Source organism: Pelmatolapia mariae, linkage group LG3_W, assembly GCF_036321145.2.
Source record: "Pelmatolapia mariae isolate MD_Pm_ZW linkage group LG3_W, Pm_UMD_F_2, whole genome shotgun sequence".
In the NCBI taxonomy this organism is placed as follows: Eukaryota; Metazoa; Chordata; class Actinopteri; order Cichliformes; family Cichlidae; genus Pelmatolapia; species Pelmatolapia mariae.
The window spans coordinates 56,238,825-56,250,365 of record NC_086229.1 but is presented as its reverse complement, the minus strand read 5'-3'; the positions used below and the strand labels follow the sequence as shown (position 1 = coordinate 56,250,365).

The window sequence follows — 11,541 nt, the reverse complement described above, 5'->3', positions numbered from 1 at the left end:
CCTCCTGTACCGGAGATGGCGGGCCCCCGGGCAGGGCAGAGATCTCCTGTAGCTGTTGGTGCCTCGGACGCTGCGGTCGCAGGTGCTCGAGCTCGTCCACAGCTCGGTGGGGGCCGGCCACTATGGAAATGCTAAAACTCTCCGCCGTCTCAGGGGACGGTTCTACTGGCCTGGTTGTCGACGGGATGTGGAACTTCATGCGCACTGCTGTGACACCTGTATGGCACGGAAGGGCTCCACTCAATGCTTCACTGCCCCCCTACAGCAGCATCAGGTGGGGGCCCCGATGGAGAGAGTGGGAGGAGACGTCCTAGAGCCTTCCCCCGTCCCCGAGGCAGAGAACCGGTTGCGCCAGGACAGGCTCTCACCGTACTGCCCGCCCGCTCCAGCAGCCGCCAGGACAGGGGATGCTGGTGGCACCCCAGGTTCTCATCCAAGTGACTCTTCCCCTGCTGGTCGAGATCGGCCTGCGCGCCGAAGGAAGACACATGGACAGTTGCATGACTTTGTGTTGGGTAATTGGGTCGTCGGAGACGACTGACCCCTTAGGTGGGGGCTATGTAGCGGGCCAGGGCTGTTCGGGGATGTTATGGACATTTATGTTTTGTTTTGTAGTTCTTTTTACAGTTCTGTTGTTGTTGTGTTGTCATGGTGACAGGTGACGCTCCCTCTGTGTGTGTTGCCAGTGAGAGAGGGCCATTTTGTTGTTGTTCTGTTGTGGCCGCGCTGAGCAGTGGGCTCGCGCCAGTGTTCCTCTGAAAGGCTAAAATAAACGGCTGTGCTCCCTGGCTAGCTGGGGAAGCAAGACCAAACGAAACCTCTGTCTCCTCTGTTTCCTGAGCTCGCCACAGTGCCAATCAAATTATGATATGTTAAAGTTAAAACAAAACACAACTGTTTTATATTATATCTAATATATATTATGTAATTATCCTTATAATTACATATTATATCTAATATATATTATGTAATTATCCTTATAATTACAAAATGTTTTGTGTAAGATTTATGTTTTGTAATTTAAATCTGACATCACAAAAGTATTTTGGAATTTGAATATTGTATTTTGTAACTGCAGTACACATAATACTAATTTTGAACAATTTTGTCCAGGTCCCTTGCCACCGGGGACTCCTTCAGGACCATCGCGTTCAGTTTCAGAGTCGGTGTGTCCACGGTGTGCCAGATCACCCCCCAGGTAGCGACGGCCATCTGGGACTGTCTAGTGGACGACTTCATGGCTGTGCCTTCATCTGGAGACTGGCGGTTCATCACAGAGGGATTCCAGGAGCACTGGAGCTTCCCCCTCTGCTGTAAGCTCTGGATGGGAAGCACGTCCAGACGAAGGCCCCCCATATTTCGTATAGGAGACACACACATTGATATACACTAAATATTTATTTCATTTCTTTTTTTTTGTGGTGCCCAAATTTATGCACCTGCTTGATTTTGTTTAAACAATTATTGCACACTTTTTGTAAATCCAGTAAACTTCTTTTCACTTCTCAAATATCAATCTGTGTATCTCCTATACCATATATTTAACTGACATTTTTTATTGTAACAACCAACAATTTATACAGGAAAATAATGGCTATTATCAAGGTTGCCCAAACTTTTGCATCCCACTGTATTAATATATTTTGTCATTAGTATAATATGAAATAAATTCTACATCTGTCAAGTCGTGTGCCAACATTTGCTGTTTAGTAGAACTGAGACATTAGTCATTATAAAAATTCATTTGAAATAATATTAAAATTCTCAAACAGAAAAAACATTAAACATAATATATATATATATATATATATATATATATATATATATATATATATATATATATATATATATATATAAGTATTTAAAGAGAGACAGGAATAAAAAGGACCCAGCTGCTCTCCAGAGCAGCAACAAGGCTGAGGAGGAAATGCTCCATTGGAGACTGGCGTGGCCTCTTCAGGAACTCCAGGATGGCCAGCTCCACCACCGATGGACCGTCCTGGGACCTGTCCTCCTCTGTGGGCCTGTAAAACACAGCACAAAACGCAAATTAATGAGAAGGCTGCTACTAGATTTTAATTTCAACATTGAAAAGAAAAAAAAAAACAGGATATAATCAGATTAGTTGTAGATATTTAGTAAAGGTGATCACAAGGGAATTCCACCGAGTAAAAAGCTATCAGTGCGTGCTGTACATCTGATGCTACAATTGCATACCTGTGGTTACAGTTCACTTTTTCCCCACACACATGAACATTAGTAACAGTTCTCACAAGTTGATTTTCAAAGTGCAAACCTTTGTAGATTTTAAAACATAAAAGTATTATTATGCCATGTTTTGTCTTCGTCTGCCTGCCACTTTTGTGCGCTCTTTTCCCTCGCGGTGCAGGTGTCTATTTCCGAATGAAGGTCATGGTTATGGGTGTTATTGTGCTGTTTTATCTGTTGGACGTGATGGTTATCAAAACAAAACATGATAAGTTTGACAAGCGCAGGAGACACGACACGGAGGAGATTTGTCAATCAGGCTGCAGAATGCAATGCTGTACTGTGCAAAAAAAAAAAAAAATCAGTGAAAAAGCAAGGCAGCGACGGATGAGCAGGACCACTGTGTGCTGTTTATTAATAAACAATAAAATATGTTCCTATATGACAGGATGCAGAAAAGCAGAACGGTATTTGTACATCAGTGGGAAAATAGCGGTGGCTCGCTAGCTTTTGTGCAGCTTCCCCGGGTCAGTGAAAAATGTAAAAAGAGAAATGAATGAAATTACCAGGTTGCTCGATCTCTTTACATTTCTTCCTCCAAGCTTGGTCCTTTATATTCCTGTCTCGGTACAGCAAGCAACTGGTGTCGTACAGCTCCGGGTGGTTTGCTACGGCGTTGATTAGCCTTCCCTCCATTGAAGAATGAAGGGCTTTGGCTGGATCTGCCTCTTTGACCTAGGTTACAGCCACGTCACCAGGCTCCTGATTGGTTGTCGCGGCGTGATTTGACGCTGGAGTTCAGAGTTTTCCAACTCAAGCGGTAGAGGCGAAACACGCGTATGCACAAAATGCAACACAAAAACTCACGCGCATGTTTTTTTTCGCGAGTCAAACGTGCCAGATGTGGTACACTGACGCGCGTTTCACAGGTTTTGGCGTTTTCGTGACGCAAATATGCTTCCGAATTTTCGCCGGACGCGCAATCGCGTGTCATCGCGCTTTTCCATTGACTTTACATGTAAACCTGACGCTCTGGCCGCCTCTATTGCGTTCGGTGTGAAAAGACCGTTAGCTCCAGGTGTTGTGCTAGACAGTGATTGTGATTACCGTCCGCAGGAGCGCACGCAGCTGCTTGAAGCTGTAGCATCCAGATTACTTACTAGTCAGCTACTTCCGTGCAACTGATATAAGATGCGGTAAGCTGAAAACAGCTTCAACTGTCGGTTTGTTGACAAATAATAACAGACCGCATTTTCTTGTTAGTCACTGTAACGGCATTGTAACGATAGGAATAGTAATTAGTTAGATTACTCGTTACTGAAAATAGTAACGCCATTATTCCAATCACTGGTTGTGACAGTGATGTACACCGTCTTGTTGGTATATGTGTTTGATTTGTATCACCTTCATGTTTCCCTCTCACCACATATCCAAACTGACATCATGACCAGCAACTTTTACGGCTGTGGCTCCAGCAAACATCAGCTGATATTAGAAAGTAATATTAAATAAATTCTTACAACAGCTTATGATGCTTGAACGTGCTGCTCTTGTTTAACACGACATCCGCTGGTTTCCTCTTTCTGGCGCCAAGTGGGCAATAAACAAACAAGAGAGACGGGACGTGGCAGAAAAGCCAATCAGCTGTTCATTGATCAGTTTCATGATTGAAGTAATAACAGGAGAGGGAGGGGGGGAGAATGAGGAGAGAAGAGGCAGCTGTATCACGTAAAGACAGAATAACTCCAGCTTTTTTTTTCATTCTAGCTGAAGTACAGGATGAATCGCGTTCTTTTTCCTCTCAATACAGATGTATTGTAATTGGTCCTGCCCAGAGTTGATCATGACTAAGTGGCTAATCCACCACCTTTCATTGTTTATATGGTTACAAAAACAAACAAACAAACATAAAAATGAAAAATCACCATCGGCCCACTGGCCAAATGGTATGCCCAATGGCCAGTCCAGCTATGCCAGTCCAGCTATGCGGTCACCTGGTGGGTAACAGGCATCTCTGAAAACATTAGAGCGCAAGTAACACATTGCAAGCGAGCACAAATGCAAAAAACTGAGCGAGAGGGGCTACTATTATGTGTGTGTATGGATATTAGCAAACCCTGAAATAATGTGTGGAGCGACTGCCTCTCTCTCCCTTTCTCTCCTGCTGCTACTTCAATCAAGAAACTGATCGGCTGATCGGCTTTTCTGTCGCGACTCCAGTCGCTATTGTTTTTGGCCCACTTTGCAGAGGAAACCAGTGGCTAAACAACAGCAGCACTTTTAAGCTTGATAAGCTGTTGTTAAAATGTATTTAATATTACACCAGGACCCCTTTCTATGTAGCTGATGGCTGGTAACTGTGGAGGGGTGAGTCTAGCAAAGTTTTGCCAGGGGGGCAGGTAGGACATTAACAGGGAAAAGGGGTACAAAGAAATACTTTTCTGTCTTATTCTCATGTAAAATGTCTCGCTTTTAACCAATAATTATCTGAATCTTACAACAAATGTTTTCATCTGATGTAAAATGTATTGTTATTGGCTTCCTGTTAAATCCAGAATTGAATTCAAAATCCTGCTCCTCACATACAAGGTCTTAAATAATCAGGCCCCATTTTATCTTAATGACCTTGAGGTACCATATCACCCTATTAGAGCATTTCGCCCTCGCTCTGCAGGCCTACTTGCTGTACCTAGAGTATTTAAAAGTAGAATGGGAGGGAGAGCCTTCAGTTTTCAGGCCCCTCTTCTGTGGAACCAGCTTCCAGTTTGGATTCGGGAGACAGACACTATCTCTACTTTCAAGATTAGGCTTAAAACTTTCCTTTTTGCTAAAGCATATAGTTAGGGCTGGACCAGGTGACCCTGAATCCTCCCTTAGTTATGCTGCAATAGACGTAGGCTGCCGGGGATTCCCATGATGCATTGAGTTTTTCCTTTCCAGTCACCTTCTCACTCACTATGTGTTAATAGACCTCTCTGCATTGAATCATATCTGTTATTAATCTCTGTCTCTCTTCCACAGCATGTCTTTCATCCTGTTTTCCTTCTCTCACCCCAACCGGTCGCAGCAGATGGCCGCCCCTCCCTGAGCCTGGTTCTGCCAGAGGTTTCTTCCTGTTAAAAGGGAGTTTTTCCTTCCCACTGTCGCCAAAGTGCTTGCTCATAGGGGGTCATATGATTGTTGGGTTTTTCTCTGTACCTATGAAGCGCCTTGAGGCGAGTTTTGTTGTGATTTGGCGCTATATAAATAAAATTAAATTGAATTGAATAGAACTCAATTACTGTATGTATTGAGTCTAATATACACACTAGTAAGCAATAGTACTCTTTCCTTTGGGAAGCTACCATCTGTGCAGTCTGCAATTCTGTTTAAGAAAGATGTTGAATCTATTTAATTATTGTAGGAAAAAAAATGATTTCTGTGCATTTTTTTACACATACGTTAAATTAAAGTTGATTACATCAACCCTATTAGTTAGGTTGTTTAATTTTTCTGCTAAGAACTCTTTAAAATACCAGAATAGGGAGGATGGAGTAGGTTTAAGTTTATTAGACTGATCAGTATTGCTGAACTATGAAATATTTTGGGTGCAGTGTATTTTTTGTATACAGGTATAACAGAATAGCTTTAGTGTTTTGTTTTTTAAAACGATGAAAACTTATGAACTTACACAAAATGCAACAAGATATTAAAACAACAGTTTTATTGATTAAAAAATACACTATATTGGATTCATATCGGTATCGGCAGATATCCAAATTTATGATATCAGTATCGGACATAAAAAAAAGTGTATACATAAAAAAACATGTAACATGTAAAATATGTTCTTCGTCTTAAATAAGCTGACTTTAAATGAAATGAACAGATTCTTATTATTTCAATATTGTCGCCACACTTGTATCACTGATGTATTTTCAGAGGAGGATGCTTCCACAGATAGATGCACTCTCCCTTTCTCCAGACAAAGTCTTCAGTATTTTGGTTTTCCATCTTCTAATACACTTAAATAAAGGTAAGTTTGATGCTACATGCATAATATTTTTTATTATAGTGCATATAAACAAAATGGTGCATGTTTGCTACATTTGGTACAAACAGTAGTTTACAGTGTGATTTTTATGATTTGTTTCCTGCCTGTATGTGTTTATTTAATTCTTTAGTGAAACATACTGTAAGTTTTTAACAGTCTTATCTTCACCAAAATAAAAATAAAAGAGAAAGAAAAATAATGCCTTATGCTGAGTGTCATCTTATTCAAACTGGCTGCAGAAATTAATAAACACATCTTTCTTTGTTTTTTCTACAGCGGAGTCTCAGGTGGTTGGTCCACATCAACCAGTAGTTGCATTAGTTGATGATGATGTTATTTTACCATGTCACGTGGAGCCTGCAGAGGATGTGACAGCTGAGATATTGGAGTGGACAAGATCTGACTTGGACCCAAGATTTGTTCATGTGTGGCGATCCGGTCAGGATGTTGTGAATGCAAGAAATCCTTCATACAGGGGAAGAACATCACTGTTCATCAATGAACTGAAGCGCGGAAACATTTCACTCAAACTCTCCAGAGTAAAACTCTCTGATAAAGGAACATATGAATGTCAAATTCCTTTAATGGGGAAAAAATCTGTAGTTGAACTTGTGGTTGGTAAGTAGATCCACATCGTATGTTCATGGTGTAGTTTGATATAAATTTTAAATCCAGCCCACAGGATTTTGGTGGGATTGTCAATTCGGAGCAAATGCTGAGACTCTTATTTAGTTATAGCGAAAATTCATACCTATGAAGGATAAGCAATTATTTTATCCCAGAAATGTTTATTAGTTTATTATTATGCTATTCCTCATTATTGACTTTACAAAAGGGAACATACAAAATCCATCTGATTTTTTTAATATTAATAATTGAATAATTGTGAATTACTGTCCATAACAGGAGTTTTTTTTTTTACCCACTGACATCTTTTCCAAACTCTTCTTTTTGCTCAGCATCAGGTGCTTCCACCTCACCTGTCATCAGATTATCAGGGATTGACAAAAGCAGAGGAGTGGTGTTACAGTGTGAGTCTGCAGGCTGGTATCCAGAGCCTGAGCTTCTGTGGTTGGACGGTGAGGGAAACCTCCTCTCTGCTGGACCTACAGAGACCCTCAGAGGTCCTGATGACCTCTATACTGTCAGCAGCAGAGTGACTGTGGAGAAGAGACACAGCAACAACATCACCTGCAGAGTCCAACAGAGGAACACCAACCAGAGCAGAGAGACACACATACATGTTCCAGGTTCAAATTATATTTTTACATTTATGATAGAAAGACTTTGAATATCTGAACTCCAGTTTTCTTGAAATATTGTTTTTTTTTGTGATTTCAGAGGATTTCTTTGATATCCTGTCCAGTTCTTCCTTTGCCATCATCGCTTTGGCTGTTTGTTTGGCTCTTTGCATCATCCTGTTAATTTTATCAGCTGTTGTTCTTTTATGTAGAATAAGGAAACATATGATGAGTGAGTCACTAATTAATTATTTACTGCTACTATATATCAATGTTTTCATTGAGGCTCTAATGAGAGCTTTGATATTTAAATCCATGTTTGGACATTTCCTTCTTATTTAATTTTAATTTCAAAAAGAGACCATCAGAAGGCCAAAGGATCAGACTGACCGAGGAGATGACGTTTCCTGCGAAGAAGCCAGAGAGAGAGAGCAACTCAATACCAGCAGCTCTTCTTTCAAAACTAAGAAACAGACCTCATCCGTGAGTAGATAAACATGAAGAACTTAAATAGCAAGATGTTCATTGTTTTTCAGAAATGAGATAAAATACTAATCAGGATTTCACAATAAAACTACCTGAAATACTACTCAACAGAACAGAAAAAAAAATGCACACAGTTACCACATAGACATCATGTACATTATGTGCAATTACCAAGTGTGAGTAGAAAGAAATCTCTTTTGATTTTAAAGGTATGCAGCAGAAGTAATGTGAAAACATCAATGTATATTCCTTTATCATTATCAGATTACTACTTTGGTAATGTCACCATAGTCTCTGTTTTGGTAAAAATGTTGCTACTCATATAATTATTTTATATAATCAAACCTTTCCTGGATGGGAACTGGACTTTAGGTAATGACAACACACATCACAAACAGAGACAGTAGGTATGCTCATAAATAAAAGAAACATATTGCTTTAAAAATTCAACCAAGCATGAAAAACAGCTTTTTTCCCCCCTCACCATTGTGTTTTATGTCATTTAAGCAGATGTACTGATTGTGGCTTTAACCAGTGTTGTACTCGTGCTGTAATTTACATTACACTTTAAAGTAATGTGTTACATTATGTATTACCTGGAGTGAGTAATACATTAGACTGTGTGTTATATTAGTTTTGTGTTTCTCCATAACAACATCTGAAATGTACTATCACACAATCACTATTTAACAATTTAAACCTTAAGAGTACAATCCCACAGACTGACACAAATCCTTATCTTAATGATGACACCAGAGGTGACAAAGCTACAGACATTTTGTACTGGAGTAGAAGTACAGATACTAGTGTATAACCACAATACAATACTACTGAACTACTGATTCTATGGACTACTGATTTCTTTACACAAGTAAAAGGGAAAAAGCAGTGGCTGTGAGATGTACTGAAAGTAAAAACTAAAAGTAGGATGATGTTTCTCTTAGCAATTTTTGTGCAAACCTAACTAATAATGAAATAGTATGAGTAAATGGGAATACAAACATTAGTTCAGTGTAAATTTTAATTATGATAAATGTACGTAGTTTGATCACTGAAGTAGAAATTGAGCAGACATACATCAATTCACTTGCGCTTATCCTTTTCAGGGTCGCAGGGGGTGCTGCAGCCTATCCCAGCTGTCTTAGGGTGAGAGGCAGGGTACACCCTGGACAGGTCGCCAGTCTGTCATAGGACTAACACGTAGACGCAGACAACGATTCGCACTCACATTCACATCTCCGGGCAATTTAGAGTTACTAATTAACCTATCCCCACTAAGTGCATGTTTTTGGACTGTGGGAGGAAACCGGAGTATCTGAAGAGAACCCACGCAAACACGGGGAGAATATGCAAATTCCACACAGAAAGACCCTGGCCATTTGGTGGAATTGAACTCAAGACCTTCTTGCTGTGAGGCAACAGTGCTAACCACCGCACCACCAGACAAAAATGCAGACACTCAAATAAGCTCTATTTTCTGTTGCCTCTGTAGAGGGTTAGACTTTTCCTATAACCAGAAGATGAGCATGAAAGAGGTTAAATTGGGATTTCTCCATCTCTGAGTGGAGTTAGCGCTTTCTTTTCTCTCTCTGTGAAATACAGCAGCTGGTCCTTAAGGAGGACATGAACACTACACATATAAAGGCTAATTTACACACTAAGCCCTCAAGCACTGAAACAGATTTAACTGTGATGCTGGATTTAGGAAATAAGTGCTTAAAGTTTTTAAAACATGTTTAGCGCCATCTTCTGTCAGTACGGAGCATGACGTCATGTGGTTGGTCGGTAGATATATATTAGTAGTTTATGTAACTAGAGAAAGAATCGAGAACTGAGAGGAAAAAAACGACAGTAAAAGTGAAAGCCAGTTCACAGGGATCACATTTGTGCTGTTTGTTGCTTGGCTAGCTGAACTCAAACGTTTGGTTTGTAAAGCACTTTATAAATGAGGAGAGCAAGTCTGAGTCACGTGACAGGTGGGTCACAAGACGACACAAATTGATTTTTCCTCCTCTGGCCAAGTGCACCGAGCTCTGCAACAAGCTGCTGCCACCAGCACTGTTTCTCAACATAACAGCCACTACATGCACATCACAGCACAAATATAACAAGTTTCTTACTGAAGCACGATCGGGAATCCCATCGAAGTAGGTCAATGTGTGGGAAGGAAAAATAGTGGAGGCTCCAGGAAGAGATGCCACATTTGTTGGAGACCCTTTGTTTTTTCCTCACATCATCCACTGACTGGATTACTTCATATTAGAAGTGAGGAAAAGTGAATGTAATGTAAGTGAAGCAGACTGTAACGTAGAGATTAATTTCCTGCGGACATGGATGTTAGGATTTCCAATCGTCTTCGGTAAGAAATAGTTATGTTTTTGGTTTGATGCTCGTGTAGGAACTGTTTATATGGTTGGAAACCTGCAGTCAGTTGAGACTGAAGAAGTCAGTTGGATGAGTCACAAAAGTTTCTCCCACTGAAAATATCCAGATGAACAGAATCTACTTTTTTTGGTGCACACAAATATGTTTTGTTTGCTGATGTTTGTTGAGCTAGAAATGTTGCATATGAAATTACCTGACACTTAAAAACCAATTTACTCTCTGTATGATCGCTTCTCTTTTGTAGGACTAGATGCTGAAGTACCGCAACTGCAATATGGGCAAAAAACCAAATGCAAAGCAAAAAAAGTTAAATAAACAAAACAAAACAAAAAATCCCCAACAACTTTACTTTAACTCCTGACGACTGTACTCAGTTTTGCCTCTTTTCCTCTTGTATGAAAATCAATTAATAAATAATTAATAATAAATTAATAAACAAACAGGCACGTGTCATCTCTTTTTAGCCGACATCCCTGGTTCAAATCGGTTTGATTTTCAAAGGCTCGCAGTGATGTTAAATAACTAATATCCAATGCACAAAAACAAAAGTAAAAAGTTTTCAGAAAAATAAATACTCAGTAAAGTACAGATACCTGAAAATTCCACTGAAGTACAGTAACAAAGTATTTGTACTTTGTTTGTCTGCCATCTCTCAGTTGCCAATAACTTCAAGGAGGAAACTCCTGGAGGAGCAACAGAGGAGGGAGGAAGCTGAAAAGAACCTGCAGGACATTAAAGAAAAGGTTTGTATTTGTTATTTGTTAAATATATTTGTCATATGTGTGTATGTGTGTTCCTATTAAATGTCCCTTTTCTCTGTATTGCAAAGATTACTGAAATGTAGCAACTTCCTTTTTTCATTTAGTATTTATGATTATAGAATAGAATACAATAGAATCGTCACATTCGGAATAGTTAGTGCACATCAGAATGAAATTCCAGTGCATTTACTCATCATCAAATAGAAAAATAAATACATAAATAAATTAAAAAAAAGGTATAAAATGTAATAAAAATTCATGTAAGAATATAAAATAAGAAATATTTTACTTTATAAGTAAGGAAATTATTAAGAAAAAGCAGTGCGGAATTGTTAATATATCGAACAGGAATAACAGCAGCAGAACAGTTACAATCATCATTGCTGCCATGAAATGACACTGCTGTAAATATACAGTCATGGGGGAC

General features: G+C 39.6%; 1 protein-coding gene across 1 annotated transcript; it reads left to right on the top strand.

The window, feature by feature from the left end:
- The first annotated feature begins 220 nt into the window (after window positions 1–220).
- Window positions 221–9,118, top strand: LOC134623792 (butyrophilin-like protein 10). The gene is made up of 4 exons (XM_065470197.1): window positions 221–515; window positions 6,518–6,859; window positions 7,207–7,491; window positions 9,075–9,118. The coding sequence occupies exons 1-4, from the start codon at window positions 221–223 to the stop codon at window positions 9,116–9,118; spliced, it is 966 nt and encodes a 321-aa protein (XP_065326269.1).
- The last annotated feature ends 2,423 nt before the right edge of the window (window positions 9,119–11,541 follow it).